Raw genomic sequence first — 25,236 nt, forward strand, 5'->3', positions numbered from 1 at the left:
AGAGCCTGGAGAGCACGTGCAGAGGCTCCTGGTTGGGGAAGTGGCAGAGCTGCCTAGGAAGTGGGCTGTTACTTTAGCACAGATCACAGCAACCAGGAAACGCTCCCCAGGTGGGTCAGGGCCCAACTCACTCACCGCTTTGTTTTATATTAATTCCTTCATATTGCAGTTGGGACCCAATTCCCATCCTGCTGCTGTCCTTTGGTAATGGCAAACTTCGAGATTCCCACATCAGGCTCCTGACAGGTATGGAAAGGAGAATCTCACTTAAAAACGATTTCAGTTACATATTGATTACTGCAGGTGTGAGGACAGGACTGGCTTTTCTCAGGGAGGAAGTTCAGGTTTAGTTCTTTCCCCACTGCCTCGGACCGAAGAATTCTTCCCTATTTAAAACAGCTGTTTGGGGAAACTAGATGGAATCCAATGAGGAATTAAGAACTGGTGTCTCAGGCTAGGAAAGTTTGTGCCCAGTTTAGGATCCCTTCTCTCCCCGGGGTGGGTGTGAGGCATGGAACAGAGACCTACTCAAACTTTCCCCTACAACATCTGAGGGTGACAGTTGTCCAGAAAATGCTGGGCAGGGGTTGGGGTGATGTGTTTCCTTTCGCTAGCAGCAGCTGTAACATTAACTGTAAATAAAATGTACAAAGTTCAAGATTTTAACTAGAATAAAAGTAATGCAGACTTCTCCTCCCACCCACCCCCTTCAGATTCTGCAGGTGGTTCAAGTGTGTGTGTGTGGGGGGGAGGGGGTGAAAATGCAAATTGACTCAGGAATCTGCTCACTAGCTACTCCAGCCCCCAAGCTTGTGGAAAGAACCTCTGTCCAGCTCCCTCACCAGCATGAGTTTCTCTCCCCATCTTTCCTTCACTCTGAGCTGTTTTTTTGAATGCAATGGTCAGCCTGGGATTAGGATTTTATTTAGTGAATTAAGATTCACTTTAGCCAGGATCCTCTCCCAAGGCACAAAAATTGCAGAATTTAAGTTGACAGAGCTACAGGGAATTTAATCACAAAACTGTATTTTTGAGTAAAGCTGGGGGTGGGGGAAATCTCCTTCCTCCCAGCAGCAAAAGGGTTTTATGGAGAGGGTAACTTCTCTTCCGTCACCACAGGACTCCCTTGCCAGCAATGAGCAAGCACGAAAGATGGTTCTGGTTAAGACAATCTCTTCGTTTCAGGCAGCAGGAAAGTCCCGGCTTGTCTCATCTCTGATGTGATGGAAGTTCAGAGATGTAGGTATGAGAATGCAGCAGTCCATACACATAAGAGGGGGACTGACCACGAGCCCTGCAGCATTAAAAGTCCAAAGGGTGCTGTCCAGCCCTTTGAAGTCTGATCAGAAAACATTTTTTAAAGGGAGGTCAGTAAATCAGAGATGGAAACCCTGGGGGCTCAGGTCCAGACCCTCAAAAGTATTTAGGCTGCCAAGTCCTCGCTGTAGCAGCAGCTTCTCCATAGGGCTGTGCAATGAGCCTCCAGCCAAAGGCTGGGTGCTCTTCTATCCCTCCAGTGTTATTTGGGGGGGGGGTTGGCCTTGAAGACCCTGGGCAATTCCCTGCTCCCCCACAGACTCCTTGGGCAAGTCACTTAATGGGTGTCTCAGCTCCCCCTCTGTAACAAAGACAGACTAATAGTGCCCTACCTCCAGGGTGGGGAGGTGCTCAGATCCTAGGACAGTCTCAGACCTAGGGGCTAAGCGTAGGGGATACTGCCCAGACTGAAGACCAGAGCCGCACAGGTCCAGCCTGCCCAGGACCCCAGCACGAAGCGTTAGCAAAGCAGCACCACTGAAGCTGTTCGAGATAATATTTATTATATATACAAACACATTTTGTACATTAATTAAATAGAATGAACTCTACTCTTCATTCAGCAAATGATTTGGTTCATTCCCCCCCCCCCCCAAATCCTACAGCTGTTTCTGCTGCCTTGTGCTCTGTGACCTTTACAACCTGCCTAGAAGCAGCATCAGATAATTGAGGGGGGAGATGTTGGCTGGACCCCATCTCGCTCCTGGGGAGGTTGGGTGTAGTGAGAGGGGTCCACCAATGTATCGGGCCCTGGCATGCGCTCTCCACCTCCAGCAGCAGCATGTACTCCCTAGAAAGGGTTTCTGGGGAGGAAAGGCGAAGATACTGTCGGGAACCCCTCTGTGCTGGGCAGCCACTGACATGGCAAAGCCTTCGATCACACCTCACTTCCCCACACCGCATGGGGGAGGCGCTGCTGGAAGCAGTGGAAATGCCTAAGAGCCTCATTCCTGGGAAGGAAACACCGGCTGCACCTACTGGCTGCTTAGCTCATGTAGGCAAGGATGGAGCCCAAGGACAATTCCACAGCTTGGTCTCCACCCCCCTAGAGACATGCCTTCCAGCTCCCCTCTAATCAAGGGGGGGGCTAAGCCCCACCCTCCCCCATGGCACTTCCCTTTTCCACCACATACGCTACCTTTTCCTGAGTTTATCTCCCCTCTCAGAGCCTTGCTGGGGGAACCGGACATCACCTACCACAAACCCTTCTCCAAAGGAAGCAGCTCCCAGGATGGGCATACCAATGCAGGCTGAGTGAACTAGAAAACTCTGCTGCCAATAACAGGATGGTTTCTAATGCAGCCTCTCTAACTTGGGTACCAGATGTCACCCACTACAACTAGTTAGTAAAAAGGTATAGAGCCAGATAGCCCTTGGGCAAACTACAGTCTACCAGGGTGAGACACTAATCTCACAGCTAGCTTTGCCTCTCCTTTCAGCAGGATAGTGCTCCAGGCTTCCTTTTTGCCAGGGAGGAGAGGGAGGGTTTATCTAAATTTCTTCTTGGCTTCACTGTTCGGGTCCTTTGCTTTTCTACTGAACCATTGTGAGTAACAGTTTTCTACCTGCAGTCTCCCCTTCTGGCCCTGTGCCAAGGGGGTTTCTCAACTCATGGAAGGGCCCAATCTTAGGATGTGAAGGTGTCCCACGCATGGGACAAGGCACTGAAAAAAACAAACTAAGCCACCAAAGCAAAGAGTGGAGCTGTGTGGTGACCGGGCTACACACATGCGTCCCTAAAGGCTCTTCCATGAATTATGAAGCTATAGTTCAGTTTCTAACTAAGGTTTTCAGGCCACAGCCCCTGGCTCTAGCTTACCCAGTCTATGTGCTATGCATTTAAGGTGCTGGATTCAGAGAGCCCCTGACAGAGGCCATGTGGCAGCAAGAAGAGCTGCTCTCCTTTCGGGGGTGCAGTGGGAATGGAAAAGGGAGGATAGCCATGGGGATCCGTCCCAGAATCATCCTAGATGGTTCCAAGCACACCCCTGCCACCTGCCAGGGAAGCGGTATGAACCTATCAGCTCAGACAGCGCTGACTGGCTCTCAGAGATCTGTTAGCACAGGAAAACAGCCTCACGTTTCACCTCTCCCAGGACAGGGTGGCCACTGGTAAGAGGTCAGGGGGAGAGGGCAGCAGAAAGATGCTTAACTACAGCTAATCAAAGCCCTATTTCCCAGCTTCTCTACTGCAATGATATCTGGTAAAAGCGCACAGGGCTTAAGATGCACTTTCCCTAGCGGAAGGCCAAGCTTGCTGATGTCCTCTGCTGCCTTCTGTGGATCTTCAAAGGAGACCTGAACACCCCCGCCACACACACATTCTGTTACACAAACTGCAGTTCTAAAAGATAGGAACGCCAGGAAACTGCCACCCGTATCTTCTCCCCCCATTAATACAGACTTGTCTCTCGCCCTTTAAAACCTCTGCATCTTTCTAAAAATAGATAGAGCTATATATATAATTTGTCTTTGCAACCGCCAACTTTACTCCTTTGCTAAGTAGCCAAAAAACCCCTATACAGTCAAGGCCCACATGGCTGGTGAGGAACAAGAGCTGAGAACAGGGAGATTCAGCGGCAGACAATCAGCTAGATGCTACCAAACTGTCAGAGTGAAGATGTCAAGCAGCATCCACCGAAGCTCCCATGATGAAAGGAAATGACTCTTAGCTCCAGCAAGTGGTTTCTGACAGCCCCTGAGGTTCATTTCCATTTCAGTTGATGAGCTTTCCCACCTGTCTTTTCGGGAATACATCACATTAGATGCAACTCATCACACTAAGATTTTTTTTTTTTGGTTAAAACAAAAAAAACCCTGTTTAGTACAATTTGGGTCACGCTTGCAAAGGCGAGTAGGGCTAACGACTCAGTCCCCAGCAGCTGATCCAGCCGGTACAACTGGAAGCCCTTCCTTGTAAGAGCAACGCAGGAGGGGTGGGAGAGGAAGAAGGGGGGACCACAGAAGTGTGACGCTGACTAGCCCGAGTGCACCAATCCTGCAGCCCTGTTGTCTGCCAATGGCTTAAGAAAAACGTGGGGCCCCAGCAGCTTGCACGCGGTGGAGAACCTCTCTCTGCAGGTCTAGTTGCAGAGGGATGCTGGGTATTAATGGCTAGTCACACATACACATTTACTGTCCAGGGGAGAAATGTACTGCCTCTTTACTGTGCTCCAGCTGCTTTGCCTCCGCTAAAAGGAATTATGGGGGAGGCATGGGGAGAAACAAGAAATCCAGATTCCTTCTGGACTGCCAGAGAACAAGGAGAGAACAAGCTCAGGACAGGCTCCTGGACTCTGGTTCCGAGTGAGCTTCGGAGCAGGCTGTACTGTCCACTGCTGTTGGGCAGGGGGCAGTCTCCCCATGGTCCCCAAAAGCACTAGCCAAATGCTTGACCAGATCAGTATCTTGCGTGAGGGGCTGAGGGGTCTCTGCCAGGTTACTGTTTGCAACACAGTCCTTTCCGCTAGGTTCTGCTTGGCTCAATGACTCCCCTGCAGCCTCAGTCTGCTCGGGAAGGGAAGGACTGGGGACAGACGCACGATCCTCCGGTGCTGGGACAAGGGGGGCACTGGCAAGGGGGGTGGCTGGTGTGTCTTCTGCACCAGGGGGTGCATCTGTTGCAGTAACCACTGCTGTTGAAGAGACCTCAATAGTAATGGAGCCCATAGCAGTCTCCACGTGGTCGCTACTGACTCGAATTCGGGCTACCAAGCTTGAAGCAGCAGCGACAGCTGCATCCTGTGGGCTCCCATTGGCCATGGCTTCGTGCACCACGTTTGGCTCCAAGAGGGTAGTGCTCAGGTCAGACAGAAACGAGGCTTCTGTAATGATGGCGGCAGTTTCAGCGACCCAGTTCAGATCACTCCCTACAGAAGAGGCTGTAGCAGCTGCAATGGCAACAGCACTGGGATCCTCGCTGGGAGCCAGAGAACTGGGGCTGCTGCTTTCTGCGGCGGGACCAGCTGCCAGGTGGGGCCGCCTGCCGCCCATGTCGGTGGGGGCGGCTGTAGTGTTGTTGTTGAGGTTGTCCTGCAGCGTTGTTTGGGTCCCTTGACCCACCTGCTGGTTCTGCAGCAGCATCTCTTGGATTCTGATCTGCTGGAGGATGGCCGGCAGCTCATAATGATGGAAGAAATAGATCATGGAGTGCTAGGGAACGCAAAGGGAAAGGAGTTACTTGTTGGCCAAGATCTGCCGAAGAGGTTTTTGCTGCAGCCCTGTAGAAAGCCTGTGGCTTGGTTCCCTTAACTGTTGTAATCACAAGAGCAGGGGAGTGGCTAGGCTGCTCTGACTCATACTGGAACCAGAAACGTTCAGGATTTAGAGTCAAACCGAGACATTTTGGGAAGGATTTTCCACCTTCCACTGTGGTACCTAGAGGCCTCTCCAGCAGCTTAGTGGGGCCACAAAAGCCCTGCAACCAACCAGGGGATCACAGAATCCAAGCCTCTTAAGGAGGGATGGGGAGGAAGGCAGCAGCCAGGAATATCTGGAGTTTCTATGGACAGCTGACTGCAGGCTTACAGCTGGTGCGAGGTGTCAGGTCATCAGCCAGAGACACTCAAGTCCTCTAGCCACAGAGCAGGGACATCAGGCAGCAGCAGTGCAAGCATCCTCAATACCATTCAGGCATCACCTGCATGGAGAGTTCTGCCTACGCCCATTCAGTCCCTGGCCCCCGAGTCACAACCCTCACAGAGATCATTTAGGAAGGTGCCTTATGTTATCTGGACAGCTATCCAGTGGGAATTTGACTGAGACCCCCTACCCCCCAAAACTCACTTGCCATTAACCCTCAATCATTTTATGGGTCCAATTTTAAGTCACTAATGGCCACAGATGGATTTGAGCCCATGACCTAGAAGTCTCAGGCCCTGTATCTTAAGGGATTTGGCAGTTTCCTCCACCCTCTATCCTCATGTTCCCAGACAGTGCACAGATCTCTTGGTGAAGTGAAGATTTCTGTTCAAAACCAACTTTGTAACAGCTTTTATAGAGTCTACATTGTGGCAGTCAGTGACTCAGGGGTAATTTACTCTAGTCTGTGTCCATCCATGCATGGCCATTCAAGTGGCCTGATCAGTTTCGGACTTGATATTTTAAGCCCTAGATTTCTATCCAGCTCACTCATAAGGTTAATGAAATGACCACGGGGAGAATAAGTTGATAAGTTTATGGAGGGCTTGATAAGTTTATGGAGGGAATGGTTTGAAGGGATAACGTGATTTTAGTCAATTAGGCATTAACGTGCCATCGCGGGTAAAATGAGGATCCGGCTGTAGAATCTTGCCTGTATGCTCGGGGTACTGCTGATCGCCATATTTGGGGTCGGGAAGGAATTTTCCTCCAGGGTAGATTGGCAGAGGCCCTGGAGGTTTTTCGCCTTCCTCCGCAGCATAGGGCAGGGCTCGCAGGCTGGAATATTCTGTTGTGGGTGGGTCAGCTTTTGTGGCCCGCATCATGCGGGAGGTCAGACTAGATGACCATATTGGTCCCTTCTGACCTTAAAGTCTATGAGTCTATGAGAATTAGCACTAAGACATAGATCTGTCTCATATAATCCGCTCTTCTACCGAATGAGCAGCAAAAGGAGGCCACTGCTTACCTGGATGAAAAGCCATGAGGTGACCAGAGCCAGGCTGCTGTACTGCCCATTAAATCGATAGTGGTATGCATAGAAGGCAAAGTGGTACAAGTAGAAGAATCTGGAAAGAGAAGGGACGATAAGGAACAGGACGTAACCACAGAGAGAACCCACCCACCCCCCTCTCCAGGCTGGGTTTCCCACTGAGCAGCTGTGAGACCTTGACTAATGGGTACTCTCGACTTTCTCAGCGGACATCGGTGTTCATCTAAATACAGAGCAGGACCGACAAGTGGGCAAATGTTTGAATCAGTTTTAAAGGGGGACTTCCTAATAGTTACACAGGAAAGAGCCAACTTGCCTCCTGAATGTGGGCTTCAGATGCAGGAACATCGGGGGCCAAGAAGGGAAAACAGTGCCTATCCGAAATGGAAGCCAACCCAGCACCGCTGGATGGAAATGTTAAAGAAGCCTCGCATCGCAGAATAAAGCAGCATGCAATATAGGTCTGAAGCACATGGCTAGGTGACGGAAGTGCACGTGCTAGAAGGAGAATGGGCAACTCTTACCTGAGCCAATGCCTCTTACTAGTATTGGTGTGGCAACAGATGGCATCATACTGGTCCGCCAGCCACACAATGAGGATGATATAAAACGCAGTGGTGGTGTCATTGAAGAACTCGGACATAATGGCTTCCATGCCTGCCGGACAAAAAACACTGACACGTCAACTAGCTATGGGGCCTGGTCAATGGGTAATCCCAGCTAGCCATTCTCCAGTACTCAGGGTGCACCCGGAGTAAACACTATCTAGCAACTGGTGCTATGGTGCATTTGCTGGATTGCAAAGCAAATGCAACCAGGCACAATGGAGCTGGTTTCTAACAGGAGATGCGGTAAAGCACAAAGATTTCCTTGCTGACTGGAATCTTCACCTATAGCGTTAGCCGCAGCACAGGATTTATTGTTTTTAAATGAAGTTTTGTGGGTGTAGGACATAGGTCAGGAAAGCGAGAGACGGAGAAGTGGATCAAAGCTATACATAATGTAGATTACCTCCACCCCCAATGCACAGCTCTGAGAATCACTAATCCTGACCAGCCCTAACCTGAGTGTGGGTATATTTCTACTGGAGACTAGGACAAAAACATCTGAGAACAAGGTCACACCAAGTTCCATGACATTACATCTCTGCAGGGAGTGAGAACATTAACCCCCCAGTGACGTAAGGTACAAGAGGGATTGTGTGTTCAATGCACCGCGAAGCAACTTGCTACACGAAGTTCGTTTCTGACCTGCTCAGTGTTCTTCCTTTACATAAGGAGTAAATCCACGTTCTTACCTACTAGAGCCAAAATGACAGTGAGTAAGGGAGCAGCAGGGAATGCAATGGTCATGTTCATCTCCAGCATCTGTAAGAGGTCCACTGCAAGAAGGAAAGCAAGCCGTGAAGGGCTCTCAGCAGCTCATGGAGCAGAGTAACGCACCACAAACCATCTTTAGAACTAGATGCAGGAGGGCATGCAGGAGACAGTATGGCTACTAACTGCTTACAGCTCACATTATACATAGGCCCACACTGGAGCAGGCAACTGGTCTGATCAATCCTGCCCTGGTAATGACCTATACCCACTGCTTCAGTGGAAGATGAAATCTCCCAGAAGGCACCAGGGCTGCACCTTTGGGACAGTGGTTTTTTGACCCCTGAGGCATTAGGTCATGTCCTGAAACATGGAATTTGCATTCAGCCAACCTCAGATGAGAGGGGAAGTGGTCACAAAGGGCAACTTAAAGAGCATATTTGTCTGGAGAATTTAGGCTAAATTCAGATCTGATGTAAGCAGGAAGAAAAGGCGTCTAGAAGTCACTGGAGCTGCGTTCACACTAGGACAGAATCTGTCCCTTGGTCACTAAGCAGCGTAATCCAGGTGGCAAAAAGTGATGCCATGTCAGCTTCTGCTTTGAGTAACCTTTGGAAAATGTTACCATGTTTTCCCAGCTCGAGGATGACGGATGGGATAAAGAATCGACTGTCTCAACTCCACAAAAGACACTAAGCTCTTTTCTTGCCCTCCAAAGGTAGTGGGTGTTCACCAGGGCATGGCGTTATCCCAAAAGAAACTGTTCGTAGGAGTGAGATTTAGAAGCACTTACCAATGAAGACAAAGATCTGATGATGAGAGTAGCGCAACAGCATTGAGACGGACAGAGTCTGAAAAGGCAAAACAGATCAGGATTAGAACTGGACTGCCCTGGGAAGGTTGTTTTCCCATAGAGGGTCGTAATAGGATACAGAGTTCATGCTGATGCTCCATCGTGGGATGCACTGAGACAGATATTACAGACACATGCGATATCTTTGAGTCTACTGTACCAAGGTTTTAAAATGGTGTCTGTATCGCTGTGAGCCATCAATTATATTCTGGCTCCACGGGAGAGGGATAGCTCAGTGGTTTGAGCATTGGCCTGCTAAACCCAGGGTTGTGAGTTCAATCCTTGAGGGGGCCACTTAGGGATCTGGGGCAAAATCAGTACTTGGTCCTGCTAGTGAAGGCAGGGGGCTGGACTTGATGACCTTTCAGGGTCCCTTCCAGTTCTATGAGATTGTTATAATATATGGAGATATACCTATCATCAGTGGGGGGCCATTACAGCAAACCTTGGGACAGGAACCCAACTCCAAAGAGGAACCACCTCCTGGGGATTTTGGCCTATACTGGTTCAGACTGGGTTCCAGAGGCCCAGGAGACAAAGAAAGGCTTCTAGTATAAAGGCTCAGCTGAACTGACTCAGATTTTCTCAGTTTGCTCCAATAACTGACAAGAGATTGTAACCAACAGGGAACAACCCTGATGGAAGGATCCGAAGGACTGGAAAACGTGCCAGGGTCTGGAAACGCTTAGTAAGCCTAGCACGCGTGTAGCATGTTTATTGTTTTATGCTACGTTTGGTCACTGGCATTCACTGTCCTAGCCCTTGAGAAAGAGGGCTGAGCTAAGGTCTTATTTGCTGGGATATGCACACTGAAGGGCAGAAGGAATTGAAGGCTAAATCCTCAGTCTGGAGGAAGAGAGTTGCAGTACTTTGCTCACAGAGAGGTGATGGCTAGAGGTTTGAGATGTAAAGGGGTGTCCTTGAGCAGGCCAAAGAGGGGTAAGAGGTGCACAGTTAACCTGCAAACTGTGACATGTACTTGTGAGGTTCTTTGGCCTGGGCTATGCAGGAGGTCAGGGGTAGGCAACCTATGGTACGCATGCCGAAGGCGGCACACGAGCTGATTTTCAGTGGCACTCACACTGCCTGAGTCCTGGCCACCAGTCCGGGGGGGGCTCTGCATTTTAATTTAATTTTAAATGAGGCTTCTTAAACATTTTAAAAACCTTATTTACTTTACATACAACAATAGTTTAGTTACATATTATAGACTTATAGAAAGAGACCTTCTAAAAACATTACAATGTATTACTGGCACACGAAACCTTAAATCAGAGTGAATAAACGAAAACTCGGCACACCACTTCTGAAAGGTTGCCGACCCCTGGATTAGATGATCATAACAGACCCTTCTGACCTTAGAATCTATGTTAACTAAGAATTTGCTGGCTTGCGGGGATTTTTTTTAGCACTGTAACAAAGCCCAAGATTGTACTGCACATTTCACTCTTAGTTTTAAGTAGCACTTCTTTGGCACGTTACAAACGGTAATTAAACCACATGCTGTCCCTGTGAAAGAGATAGGCAAGTAGTTTAGCTGTAGGACGAGTCTAGTTCTGACAGGTTAAGTGATGCCCAAAAATCTGTAACAGAGTTGAGACCAGAACCCAAAGTTCCAGCTCTGTCCCAGTCCTGTGCACCTCCAGCTAGGCCACACGGTCTCTGAGAAAGATCACAGAAGACTAAATATCTCTCACATGAAGATAAATCAAACACCTCCTCTCGCCAGCCATTAGATTATGGTTTTACATGGTCTTGCATCAAAGGAAGAAGGATCACTGCCCATAGTGGTTTGGCATCTATGATATTTCAGCCTCCTTTGCTTATTGGTTTCATCTGGGTCAATTCTGCATTTGCAAAAGATTTTAAGTATATTTTGTAAAAGTAGCAGTGGCCTCTTGTGTTAATACAGATGTAGGGCACATACGAAAGTTACCAAAATTAAGTCTTAACTAGCACCTGGCAAGCCCTAGTCCGGAAATCCAGGCAACACTGAAACCATTTTACTTACAAATATGACCATGATAACAAAGGCTGCTAGGTACGAAGTCCTAGCCATCCACATGCTAACAAAGCGATAGTGCTCCCCGGACACCACGTTGCGGAGGAAACCTGGAAGAAAGAGAGGAGCCTGGTCTGATTAAACAATAAACGATAGGCTGAGCTTCCTGTATTGGTGCATCCTTCGTTCTTATTCAGCATAAGGCAGGAGAAAATCTTCCTTGTGGCCATTATCCTCTCTTCTCACACTTATTACATTTTACTTGCCTGGTGATAATCTCCCCATGGAACCGGGTAACCGTTCTCAGTACTAGGGCATGGTCAACAGCCAGGGCACACCATTCATGCACCCACAGACTCCATGCACCTCCTCCAAATATTCCACCACAAAACTGTTTCCTGGTGCCTTTACCTTTGTTCTCTTCGTTTTCAGCTAAAGCTTTCACACTGGACATTAGAATGTCATCGTAACCCAGGAACTCGTCCAGCAGCAGGCGACTAAATCGGTCTCCAAAGCACTGGTCCCTGGTGGGATCTGCATGAAAAGCAAAGAAGATTCACTCTGTTCAATCAGAGGTGAAACCGCGGAGCAGGAAATTCTACCTGTTACTATTTACATCAAGACCCATCAGATGCTCTGTGGTGCTATGTGGGCAAACAGAATTCGATTCCCAGGCTTAGACTCTCCCTCCTTAAGCCTGTGGAAGTGGTGCATTTTCCCCAGCTAAGCACGGCACTACCTTGTCTGAGCCTTTTAGCAGGACAGTAGGCATAGTACTGTAGAAACACTGGCTTTTGCAGTGGGATGAGAACGGCCAATATGGACTGAAGTTCTTCACATGGCAGAAATAATCAGGAAGTGTAAGGACAGTGAGATGGATGGTTACAGTTATTTGCAACGAGATTCAGAATTAAAGCAAAAGGATCTTAAAATGTTGAATCAAAGTGACTCAGCATCCCCAGGTAATTCCAGGCACTGTTGGAAAAGTTTCAGCATTCCACCACAGAGGTGGCTGCCTTGATTAGGTCAATCTAGTGACATGAAAGTGCTACATACATTCAAATGAGTTTTATATACACATGTAATTGCTCACAATGCGGCTGGGATCCATCCAGATGAAAGGTGGAATATAAACGCAAGCCATTTTTAGTAAGGCAGGTAGGGTGCTTATTTAGGAATTTGAAAGATCAGACCAAATAAAACCAACACCTACCTTTAACGTAGACCCATTTGTTATATGCCCTGTAATCACTGTTTAATACAGCAGAACACACCACTGCTTGCACTACTTATGTCTAATCAATCTAGTCTGATTGCTGCACATATTTTGGCATCTGATTAATTAGGATTTTTGGCACTAGAAGGTATAAGACTACACTTATTCCTTGTTAATTAAGAGAATATCAGTGGAATAGAACGCTGTCACAGGATAACGGTCACCCAAGAGAATTCACCACCAGTACTGTACGTCGGTCTGAGTGGTTTTAAGACCATTTTTTTCCTGAGTTGTCGTTTCCCATATTTATATTCTTAACTTGGGGCTATGCAGGATGCAGAGATGATTAGAGATAAACACCAGTGCTAAGGAGACATGCTCAACATTGTCTCTGATAGGGATAATCGTTCCTGACAATAGGTATTGATGTTGTGCATCACAAGTGTTACATCTCTGAGGGCTGCAGGCTATTTTGTTTCTAGCCTCTAAAGTTTAAAGCAAAGGAGGAAAAGCAACAAAATAATACGAATTGGGCAGAGTTTAGGTTTGGTCTCTTGAGATTCCTTCCTGGGAGGGACAACTGCTCTCGAAAATAACGCTAGGCCTCAGATACTGAAACTCATTGCTTAGATTCAGACTCCGTAATGGATGCCTTGGCATCGTATTGGAAAGACACTGCCTGTAAAAGACCGTCCTTCTCTGAACGAGGGCCCCCTCCACTGTTATAAAAGGTTTCTGTGCGATTGAAGCAAAGGTAGGTATGTGGGGGCATGGCTAAAATTGGGGTATTGGCAAACAACATGCAGGCATTTTAGAAGAGTCTTGTCAACTAATGCATGAGCCCCGATCATGTCCCTTACATACCTAGTGTCACCACCATGACTGGGATGCTGAGACGCTGACGAGTGCTCTGAGACAGGCGTAAAAACCCGTACTCCAAAGAATACTCCACAATGTACTCTTCCTGGGGCCACACTGCAAGAGAGGAAGGGAAAGGAGACTCAACAGCAGGGTTTGCAAACTACCGTGGATACCCACTCTTTACCCCGTCACCGCCTGAAAAGCAGGTTTGCCAAGAAACAAGCACAAGCGGCCTTTTGTCATTGTAAAGCTTTGGTTGCAATTTTTACATCACTTTCCCCCCCCATAGTAATCCCACCCCATTAACATGGATAGGAGTGAGCCCTTTGATGCATTTCCCAGTGGCGCTCACCCCAGGAGGTGTACTGGGTAGATATCAGCTGTTGGCTTTGGGGGAATCCCCTTGACCACTTCAGCAGGAGCATCACTAAGGAAGTGTCCACTCACTTTGGACTTCGGGCATTGGAAGGTGCCATGTTTATAGCCTGGGTTCCTGGAGTCCTACCTACAAGGCCTGGGGTTTTTAAAAGGAGCCCATCCACTACCTTGATAACTAAGCAGGATCAGCAACAGCGCAAGGCTTCCCCATGTTATTCTACCAACAGGCTGCAACTCCAACCTGGAGGTAGACGTCTTCATGCCTAGTGGTCTCTACGCAAACTGCCTCATCAGTCGGGCTAGTATTAGTCTTTTGAAAGTGACCATCTCCCCATCAACTCATTTCACACAGGCCATCAAATGGTAAGAGCAGCAGGTCACTACTGTTTGGACCATGAGACTCTCCCAATCTCTAATATAGGGGCCAATTTAACAAAACCATTAGTAACCAGGCTTCAGCAACAGACGGGAAAGCAGATGGAAGAACTCCAGCTCACTGTCTCTGAAGATCACAGATTTGAACCCTCCTCTGAAGCAAAGCACAATAAACCAGGAAGGCACAGCAAAGGGAATCAGGAGACTATACACCACATGGAATAATGGACTTGAACGGATGTCATAGGCCCTAATGAGAACATGTTCTGTCTTTCTCTTTCCCCACTCTGGCCCCCAGACACGGGACGTTTGTTGGATCTGTGCTGAACCATGCTTCTGCCCCTCGTTCCATTCCTCATCCAAGAGGAATCATTCCTCAAATGGTAATCCCGGTTCTGCCACTGACTTGGCTTTGGTTTCAGAGTGGTAGCCGTGTTAAGGTGCCACAAGTACTCCTCATTCTTTTTGCTGACTTGGTTTTGTGACCTTCACTTCTGGGCCTCTGTTACCCTATTTGTGAAGGCAGGATACCACCACCCGTATGGAAGAGGGGCTGTGAGGCTGGATCTGATTATCTCTGTCAAGGGCTTTAAGAGCAATGAATTGAAGATACTACAGAAAGACAAAGTATTATTAAAGTCACAATATACTCTAGGACTTCAGTTTCCAAAGCAACCAGCTTATAACTTCAGCTACAGACAAGGAGCAGACAAACCCTTAAAAAAAAAAAAAAAAAAAAAAAAAAGATCCTGTTTTTATTCACATTCTCTCATAAGAAAAGTGACAGATGAGCATTACCCACTCAAGAGTCACTAGTGCCTTAAGGAAAAGCTTTGAAAGATATCCCATTTAGAAACAAGTCTGCTTAGAGAATTGCCTTCCACAGATAAGACAGCAAGGTTTTCAAGAACTGATCGGTAAGAGTTGTGAAGGTTTCCTATCAAGAGTGAGGCTGGGCCCAGGGGAGGCCTGGGACCTGGAACAGAACGGATTGCTGGTAGAGGACAAATCGGTGTTTAGTGTGAGAAGCGGAACAATTTACAATGGCAGACATCTGATGTGATTTACAGGTTGGCTTCAGAACGCCTGTGCTCCTGGCACTGCGCCTGCAGGAATGGAAGCCTCTCAATCTTACTCTGTCCTCAAGTGACCTCTTGGATGCAGGCCTCCTTCAGCTGTTGAAGATTTCCTAGCAGACTGCCAACATAAACCCATGATTACAATGGGCCTAACAGGGCTTCACGCCAGGAAATATGGATTTGTTTGGCCCTGCAAAGTGCTGCCCAGGTTTAATTTTTTTGTGCTAGGTGCTACAGCCTTATTATTTTAACAGAATATTTTTGTCAAAAACAGATCACTTGGATGTTTCAAGCATTCACAGGCAGCTAATATAAGTGGATGTGGCTGTATACTGCGTTATACAACTAAATGACTCACCCCCAAAGAGCAGATAACAAAAATACATCAATCCATATAAGATGTTTTTTGGCAAAAATTAAATATCTTTACGAAGAACTTCCCTTTTAAGGCCAATTAAATCAATGAATACAAAGAAACGTACACAGCTCTGGATCAGTTTGGTCAAACAACCACAACGCGAGGGTCTTTTTGGTGGGAATCTTCCACTCCTCACCCCCAATACTTGGACATTAGCCAACAATTAGTCCCAGGCAGAAAGTCATTAACCTTTGCATATCATATAAGCACTGAAACCAGAAGTCATGTTTGTGTGGGTTGCAGAACAGGAGAACTGATCTCCTGGTGATAAAAAGCAAGTTAAAATTGCTTCCCTTTCCCACTCAGTCCGTGAGGTATCTGAACACAGCGGAACAGGAAATTGTGTAGCCTATAGAACTAACCTGCTTGCTTGCATATATCTTTTCTTATAGTGTAGTGACACAGACCCAGACCAGTGGGGTACAGGAGTCTGGTAGAGGGCAAATATACTGGTCACTGGATGAGTAGTTTTCTGTTCCCTGAGTGACCAGAGCAAGGGCTGCACTAGAGTAATCAGGAACCTGCTAGAACCAGTTAAGGCAGGCAGGCCAATTAGGACACCTAGAGCCAATTAAGAAGAAGCTGCTAGAATCAATTAAGGCAGGCTAATCAGGGCACCTGGGTTTTAAAAGGAGCTCACTTCAGTTTGTGGTGTGAGTGCGAGGAGCTGAGAGGGTGTGCTGCTGGAGGACTGAGGAGCACAAGCGTTATCAGACACCAGGAGGAAGGTCCTGTGGTGAGAATAAGGAAGGTGTTTGGAGGAGGCCATGGGGAAGTAGCCCAGGGAGTTGTAGCTGTCATGCAGCTGCAGTCCACAGGGCCCTGGGCTGGAACCCGGAGTAGAGGGCGGGCCCGGGTTCCCCCCAAACCTCCCAATTGACCTGGACTGTGGGTTCTTCCAGAGGGGAAGGTCTCTGGGCTGTTCCCCAACCCACATGGTGAACCTCTGAGGCAAGAAAATCCGCCAATAAGCGCAGGACCCACCAAGATAGAGGAGGAACTTTGTCACACTAGGTATTTGATGTATTGTACTACGTTTATAAACTTATATTAAAGTACGTTTGGCTGTAATGCAAGAGACCTAGAGGCAAAAAACCAGTACGTTAAGCTAAAGCAAAGTTGGCATATCTATATTGGGCCCTTTTACCCAGAAAGTAAAGTTGACCTTTCTTGTTTATTCTATACCTAAATAAGTACCCACACCTATGTCTATGACCTTTTATCTAGACCAATAGACAATGGAGAATGGCATAGGGGGGTTTTCAGTGTTGTACCCACAGACTTAACAAGTACACCACAAGAGACTGATGTGCATACATACATACCTGTCATCAATACGCACATACATATTAGCCTATGGGGTAAGTGTACCCTAACATTTCTGTGGGTGAGAAATGAAATTTGGGCATAAAAGGAAGAATTTCTGGCACTTGCCCTATAAAAGAAGTTACCCACCTCGATAGAGTACTCCATTCTCACTCCATCTCCATTTCTCACTTTACTCCATTTCTTACTTATTCTCACTTACTTCCTCCACTCTATCTACAATAACTGCTACTATTAGTAGGCTATACTTGTTCTTCTTAAACTTTAAGTTTCAAAGGAACTAGGCTAAGCTTGGTTTCCTTAAGTTTTATTCTTTATTAGGTTTTGATTTTAAGTTTAAGTTAGTCAAGTAAACCCTACATTCACTTTAATAGCTCATAGCATTAGTTTCTTCTAAGCACTGCATCCCTCACTCAAGAATTAAGAAACCTGAACTGCAAGGCTGTTCCCGTGTCTCTTACCACCAGGTTATAAAGGAAGGGTGTGAGTATATTAACCAAAGCTTTGTTGCATATAATACTATATTATCATATGTATCTTTTGAATAGCAGTAATTCAATTGTAACTTTGTAATTCTGGGTATTTTACCATTTACTTACTATTATTAATTTTAATAAAAAGTCTTTAAGGCTATATCTGTGTTAGTGTGAGCTTCCTGTCATACCCCCGAGGGTCCTTTGTAAATTCTGTGGAGCCTGATTCGGGACAAGAACTTTTATCTTCTGATCAAACAGATTGGCGAGCCTAAAACCCATACTATTAATATTAGTGATTTAGTATTATTAATATTAATTAAATAAAATTAAATTAAATAAGAAATTAAATTAATAAATTAAATTCCCATATTATCCAAATTAATATGATCAGTACACCCTAAATCAGGCTACAATCCACACGGTTGTAATCAGGGTTTGACGCTTCACACTGCAACATGTGTGTAAAGAATGATGGACAGACACACCTGTGTGTTCTCCAAGGAATCTATGGCGGAGATTTATGCAACTTCCATTTTCTACACATTTTGGGAATGCTGTAAGAATATTCTCCTACCCCCGTCACTCTGACTACAATAAATGGTAAGTAGACACCCCACACGGGACAAAACTACTCCGCTTTCTTGGAAGGACAAGGTATACATATAGCTGCCACATTTGCTTATCCCAAAGGTTAATTTAGCACATCATATTGCGTCAACTCATGCAAACTTGAATCAACTCAATAGCGTATGCCAACTCGGTGCTTTAAGATCAACACCACGTGCCTCCGTTAAATTAATTATAAATGTATATTTTGGAGGCCAAAAAAAGCTTAAATGCATTGTACTTTGAAGACAGTTTTGAACATTTTCCTGCGCTTTGAAGTTTCCCTAGGTTTCGCAGCTGCAGTCGGACCTGCTGGTTCTAACCACAGTCAACTAACTTCTCTAGACTTAGAACATCTCAGGAGACAGGAACTGCTGCTGCTTCCAGAAGGGCCAAAACCAGAGGCAGGAGGAAGAAGTAGATTTAAAAAAAAAAAAAAGCCTTTTCACATCACTTTATGATTGTTATGACTGCCTGCTTAAATGGGAGTTTGAACTAGACATTGTCTGCTGCGACAGCCCCAAGACCAGAAAAATCCTGTTAAGGAGCAGCCAATCCCTTTAAAGAGGATTTTTCCCCGAACAGTGTCATAGTATTCCTTCCTTCCTAAAGGAGGCAGACCAAGAGAGAGTCAGGCTTCCCATGATGAAAATATTTTAAAGGAACACAGATTAAAAGTCATATATAAGAAATGTAACTTCATTTCCTGAGTTACTAGCAACACATTATGTAAGAGAAATTTCAACATAGATTTGCAGCTTCCCACTTGTTTACTTGTTACATTTCACCCAGTAGGTGATGAAAGAAGACTGGTCAGTTTTACTTTTCGGTTTTCACTCGTAGCACAATTGCAAACACGGACAAAGGGTTTAAATCCCATCACAAGAATTGCTTTCATTTAGATCATGAAAGCATCTATATCAATTTTAATGTATCTTATACAAAGATTAAAAGTTGGGAACTAAACCGTGTCCCTTTAAGTGGGGAAGGAAGAAGATGAGGGAAATGAGTCCTATTTCCATTCCCACAAACCTTTTTGACAAGATGCACTTGGTTATTACACTGTAAAGAAGTGGACAGCACCACCTATTAATTTCTCTCTCCTCTCGTCAGATTATTTCTATTGAGAACTCAGCAGAAGAGCCTATTCAGTGTACACTACAGATAACATGGGGGAGTTTTGCACGGGCCTCAATGATGGTATTGCCCCCCCCCCCAAAAAAAAACACCTCTGTGATATATACAATATATATTTCATTCCCAAGTCTTAAGCAGTGTCATGACCCCCTAATCACCAACACAAGTTCAGGACTAAATCAATCGTAGACCAGCACCAAATAAATACTGCAAGATCAAGGGAACAGTGAACATTTTAATGTTAGCGCTCAATCCTTCATAGCTAGAAATAATGGTTTGGACTGCTGGAAAGCAAAGAATCCCAGTTTTCCAGTGAAATAAAACATCCGTTTCAGTAAACAAGATACGCTAACTATTAAGTCATTCCATTTATCATGATCCTACTTCAACCCATATGTGATTTTAACAGCTATCTAGTACAGACAGAAACCAAAGCATATGCCTTGAATCGCAGTTTAAGGGATAAAAACCCATGGTCTCTTTCTAAAAGGTGTACGATATTAGCTGCTAAAATCACGTTGCAATTGAAGTAGGGAAGATAAAAGCAAGATGGGGTATTCTGAATGATGTGATTTTAGCATCTCCGTATCTCGCAATCTGCCAGGGTTAAGATCAGTGGATCAGTACAAATGCTTTCAGGAGAAGTTAGCTATTCCTGGACAAAGGATCAGAAAATCCCTACTAGTACTATTAAGAATATGTATTATAAATTGGATTTACTGATTCCAACCCCTCTCGGGACTTTCTTGCATCTCCCCTAGAGGATAACAAGACAACACAGTTGCTCAGGTGAATTATGGGGGGGAAAGGTGAAGGGGAGGTTGGTTCATCTTCTTTTGGCCCATCTGGCATTGGCCACTGTCAAAGACATGATACCACACCAAACAGTTTGTTCTAGTATAACCATTCTTGTGATGCTTTATCAGTGTGGCCTGCCACAGTTTGAGGATCAGCATAACAATCCAGATATTACTGGCGACAAGAGGCTTCAGCAGACTTCACAGCACAAGCCTGCTCCCTCCCCAGCCCTCCAGCCAAAGAGCAAAGTTCTACAGAACCAAAGTCAGTCTTTGTCAATTTCACATCATTCGAAGGCAAGGGGGACATCTGGAAAGGTTATTATGCAAGTGCCTCGAGACGCCAAGAGGAGTGAAAGGGAGGATATACAGGTGAAAGGGGAGGAGGGAACATGGATACCAGTGTAAGTTGTCTTTACCTGCTCTGGCTAGCATCTCAAACTCGGACACAGTCTCACTCAGAGGCTGCATACCTTTAGTGGTCGCCTCGCTAAACGAGAACTCCTGGCTTTCGTTCTGGGTCACCTGGGTCAGTGCCTCAGTGCTGCTCGCCCGGGGTGGCTTGAGAAACACCTTGGGCTCGATGTCCAGCTCAAACTGTTGAAAAACCATTGGAATGAAAGTAGCATTAGTGCTCATTTCGATTCTGAGCTTCCAAGCCCCTCCACCATCCAGTTAACAAATCAAACACTGAATCAATCGTAGAATATCAGGGTTGGAAGGGATCTCAGGAGGTCATCTAGTCCAGGAGGAAAGAGACACAAAACCCAACCTTTGCAAGCATTCATAGTAACATCTTAAAACAGAGCTTTGGACTGACAAAAAATGGTGGAAGCATGGGGAGAAATGCTGTTGGAGCTGGACGCAGGGTTCTTGTGGGACTACACCGCCTGGCGTGTTCAGGGTAATTACCCTCTTACACGTGACAGAGTCCCAGTAGACTTCAAGGACAGAACGAGCTGCATAATGTTAACAGCCTACTCGATCACAGACAAACAAACTGCCAAGACGTTGATAGGGCAGCACAAAATCATTGTTTATCACATTTCTGAACCTGAGGTGGCTGCACCAGTAAACCAGAACAGCAGACTAGGAGATCCCAAAGTGAAGGGCCCCACAGATTAAAGATTTTAAAAGCCAGGAGGGTAAGGGGAGTGAAGTTACAGAGACTGTATTTAGTTACTAGCATTCATGTATGTGAGCCAGCTATGTGGAGGTGATAGCCAACTGCTAAATTGGAGAAATGCCATGAACTGCACAGGTACATTGAATTTATCTATATACCTATGGCTGCATCACCATAATCCACCACCCCAAGTTTTATTTTAACACTCCAAATCCCTTTGGAGCTTCAAACAGCTTCCATATTTTTATCTGAACCCACCAGAGGGAATATCTCTCTCCCATCCCTTTATGTGTTGATTTCCCCCACAAAGCTAGCCCTAGCCTGGAAAGGCCAAGATTCAGTCCTGGGCTAATAGCAGCTTTTCTGTGCCTAAAAATGTCTCAGCTTTTCAGTCTGGTGTGTTGTAGCCCAGCAGACTAAAAAAAACAGAGCTTTCTACCACAGGAAAGGGGACACGCAAGCTGGCGAGCTGATCCATCAGCCGGGGAAGGGGAAGTCACGTCGCAAACAAAGGCACAGCTCCAGTTCTCTTCACAGGGCTCTCTTGATTAACAAAGATTCAGAGCAAGTTGCCACCACCCAAACCCGTCTCACTGCCCTACAGCCGTTTAGCTCTTTTCTTCCAGGCCTTTCACAAGCCTCCCTGTTGAGGCTTCCCCACAACCAGCTCCTGAAGGTGTCTTCCTCTCAGGACTTCTGCCAGACAGCTGCAGAGAGCCCTTTCCCTGACCCTGAGTATCTCCTCTCTGGTCCCCTGCCTGAGTATGCAAGTTCCCCTTGGACACACGACTAGAAACGGGCATATGACCTACATACAGCTCTCTGGTTTAAGGGCCCAAAGACCCACTGCCCAGTTACAAGACCATGGGACTCAGCACTCCTCTCTAGCTCTGAAAGGGACCATGGTTTCAGACTTTAAAGCAGAGGCATTTTTAGGTACAGAAAGGCTATTTTGCAGGTGGTATTTTCCATTTGTTTGTTTTAATTTCTTTTCCCTTCTGGGCCCTACTCATGGCATCTAACATCACCAGGCTTTACAGACAGGGAGATACAAGAAATAATCCCAATACAGTGATTTAAAAACCTCTAAAACATACCTAAAAATAGTTTCTCAGTAATATATGACACAGGGGGAATACATGAGGACATGGGATAAAGGCTTTATTGGTCTGAGTTTGGGAAGATCACATTACCCTCACACATACATGATGTGCTGGAAGAGGACAGCACTTATCGCAAACAGATGTGCACATCACTCGGTGGTGAGGGGGGATCCAAGGAGAGGCAGAAAATGTTATTGACGCTGCTCAGGAAAATGTAGAACACCTGTGCATCTGAGTCAAACTATCCAATAGCGCAGCCCCAGGAATGCCTAACAGCACTGCATGCACCGTCTGCTTCTAAACAAACCCCCTCCTGCCCACCATTTTCAAATGCGATTTTCAGAGCTTGCAAAAGAAGTGATGCAACAGATGTGCTGAATGGGAAAGGGCTGGCGCGGGGCATTTTCCACGATGGGCCTTCAGCTCTAGAAATCACATCTCCCACTGGGTCAATGGAGATGGAATTTACCGGCCACTCTAGTCACACAAGTTTCTGCTTGAGGTGGCATTTGGAGAGGTCAGAGGTTCTTTTTCAATTTAAATGATGAGGGGGGTATGACAAGGGTGGGGCATAGGAATATTTCACTGGCACCAAGCCAATCTGTAAAGTTCTTGCAGGGAGCATGGAAACAAAACATCCCCAACTCTTTCCCAGGGAGCACATGGCTAACCTTTACCTTGACAGAGCTGTTTTCAAACATCTCCACGGTCATTTCCTCCTCTTCCTCCTCCTCCTCCTCATGCACAGACTCAATCACCATTCCCGGGAATTTCTCCACCTCGCAGAACTGCAGGAAGATGGGGGCTCGGCTGGAGTTGCGTTGTATTTCCACCCGCAGGATGCCATCGCGCGGCCACTTATCCCGCACGTGCTCCAGGCAGTTAATGGGCGACCGGGAGAAGGCGATGTGAATGTAAGCCAGGATGAATAGCACAAAGAGAGCCTGAAACAGCAGGAAACAAGGGAGAGATCGTGAGTACAAGTTCGCTCCCTTTAAATTTGCTACTTTTACAAACTCACATGCTTTATAGATGTTTCTTGCTAACCAGTAAGATACTTGGATGTGTTTGGGCCAACAGACACAGAAATAGCCAAGATCTTTGAAGCTTCCCAGTCTCGACAGTCTAAGCATCAAAATATTAACAGCTAAAGTTCCTGGAACCAGTTCATCTCTTCAGCTGGGCAAGGCCGATCCAGGGAGTATTTTGCCACGAACCTGCATCAGCCTTTCTCGTCACACCTTGTAAAGCTGAGGCCTGTCTGCTGTGGGTGGAGGCTCCATTATACCTTTCACAGGAGTAGAAGTTGGGCCTGGTGTCACTGACCAAAGCTTCCCCATTCACACACTTGTTGCACAATGTGCTGTATGCTGAGTGGCTGCCACCCCAGAAGCAGCTGTATTTCAGCAGACTTGTATGTATATTGTTTGGGTTTGTTCACATGCTACAGGGATCTAAAATGTTACAAAACCAGGGCCAGATTCTGACCCAAAATAGTAGCATTTTACATTCATTTTGCACTGGTGTAAATGCTTGCACAAAGGGGCAGGGCAGTAGAGAATCAGGCGCCCAGTCTTTTCTGAATAGGAGGCACAATATCAGTTCTACTAGCAACTGAGTTGGCAATAATGGTTACCAGATAGTGGGCTGTAATAGCCATCTAATATGGCAGCAGAGGTCCATTTCAGAGAAAGAAACTGTCCTGGATACCTCTGGGGAAAAAAAAAAATGAATGGAGATATCCTATCTCCTAGAACTGGAAGGGACCTTGAAAGGTCATCGAGTCCAGCCCCCTGCCTTCACTAGCAGGACCAAGTACTGATTTTGCCCCAGATCCCTAAGTGGCCCCCTCAAGGATTGAACTCACAATCCTGGGTTTAGCAGGCCAATGCTCAAACCACTGAGCTATCCCTCCCCCCCAGCACAAGGTTTAACTTCCTGGTTTTCCCCAAAAGTAACCTATCTTCCAAAAAATGCACACCACCCATTTACCTTTGGCTCTCCTCACCCCACTCTCTTGTGCCATTTTCAAATGCTTGTTTGTTGGCAAACAAGCCATCCCTTACTAGACTTTCCACTCTGACCCAGAAACTGGTTTCCAGTGGAGGGAATATACTGTATGAATCCACTGGGACAGAATGTTCCAGAAAGTGTAACTCTAGTAATTAATTCTCATGTATTTATTCCCAAGCCTCTAGAATTCAGTTTAATATTGACAAGGTCCTTGCTTAGGTTAGTGCCAACATACAACCTTTGCTCAGGAGATATCACAAGTCATGAGACAGTCACCGGAAATGTTTTAAAGGGACAGAGTCAGATAGTTTTAGGTCTTATTTCAAAGACTTTCATTAAACTTTTCTGTTAGTTCTTGTGATTTATTTTTTTTAAGTTTCCAAGGACAGAGTTTGAATTTAAAATCATCTCCTTTCTACCTGTAGAAAACACTGCAGAATTGTACTAGTGAAAGATCACTAGATAGTGAAATTGACCAGCCTGTTTTCATGCCCCATGCTGAATGGAGCTTAAACAGTGAAAAGTAAGCTAATTTTTTTTTAAAGACACTTTTAACCTTAATAAACTAGGGCTTTGACAAGAGCATAAGGACATTTTTTTAAATTAAAATTTTTAATCTAATAATGATCCATTAACAGCAAAGTCCCAGAATTTACCAGGGTGAATATATTGGGCTACAGGTATATGTTTCACTAAGAAACCATCTTTGATGAGTGCTAAGCACTGCATATTTTCATTACCCCACACAATGTAATGAAAGGAATGGGGATGGTATCCCAGGATCAATCAAATCCTGTAAGAACATGACTGCGAACCAAGTACAGGTATCAGACTACACAAACCTTCCCAGATACAACTAGCCTGTCTCTGATTTCTGGCTTGGTAGAACTCCCCTACTGTATCTTACATATGCAGGACGCGCCTACAGTTTGTATTCAGGATTCCTGGAATAGACTATCTTTGGTGCTTGGCTGCTGTTTAAATGTGGTGTTATTCCTTAGCTTGCTGTTCAGCTGTGTGCTTTTATTGTAAGGGAGCTAAAAAAGCCTCAACAGTAGAAGTATCTAGATTATTTGATGTCTAGATCAGACAGTACCCATTATTGCCAAGACAAAAAGTACTCAAAAATAATGAGTCAGACCTGCCCCAAAATCATGATGTTAAAATATATGTTGGGTTCTTATTTGCCTTCTGGGCTTTGAGCC

The 25,236-nt window shown here is 46.0% G+C and overlaps 1 protein-coding gene across 1 annotated transcript in view; it reads right to left on the reverse strand.

Annotated features, from left to right (window-relative positions):
- Nucleotides 1-1,799: 1,799 nt before the first annotated feature.
- The window catches only part of TMEM259 (transmembrane protein 259), a 30,853-nt gene continuing 7,416 nt past the window's right edge, over nt 1,800-25,236 (reverse strand). Inside the window, exons 2-11 of the mRNA XM_065422136.1 lie at nt 22,696-22,962; nt 20,209-20,386; nt 13,201-13,311; nt 11,532-11,654; nt 11,130-11,230; nt 9,059-9,116; nt 8,247-8,330; nt 7,474-7,606; nt 6,926-7,025; nt 1,800-5,469 (exon numbers count right to left, since the gene is read on the reverse strand). Of these exons, the coding sequence (XP_065278208.1) occupies nt 4,594-5,469; nt 6,926-7,025; nt 7,474-7,606; nt 8,247-8,330; nt 9,059-9,116; nt 11,130-11,230; nt 11,532-11,654; nt 13,201-13,311; nt 20,209-20,386; nt 22,696-22,962 (2,031 nt within the window). The 3' untranslated portion in view covers nt 1,800-4,593. The remainder of the gene's footprint in view (nt 5,470-6,925; nt 7,026-7,473; nt 7,607-8,246; nt 8,331-9,058; nt 9,117-11,129; nt 11,231-11,531; nt 11,655-13,200; nt 13,312-20,208; nt 20,387-22,695; nt 22,963-25,236) is intronic.

The sequence above is a fragment of the Emys orbicularis genome, chromosome 24 (genome assembly GCF_028017835.1).
Source record: "Emys orbicularis isolate rEmyOrb1 chromosome 24, rEmyOrb1.hap1, whole genome shotgun sequence".
NCBI lineage: Eukaryota > Metazoa > Chordata > Testudines > Emydidae > Emys > Emys orbicularis.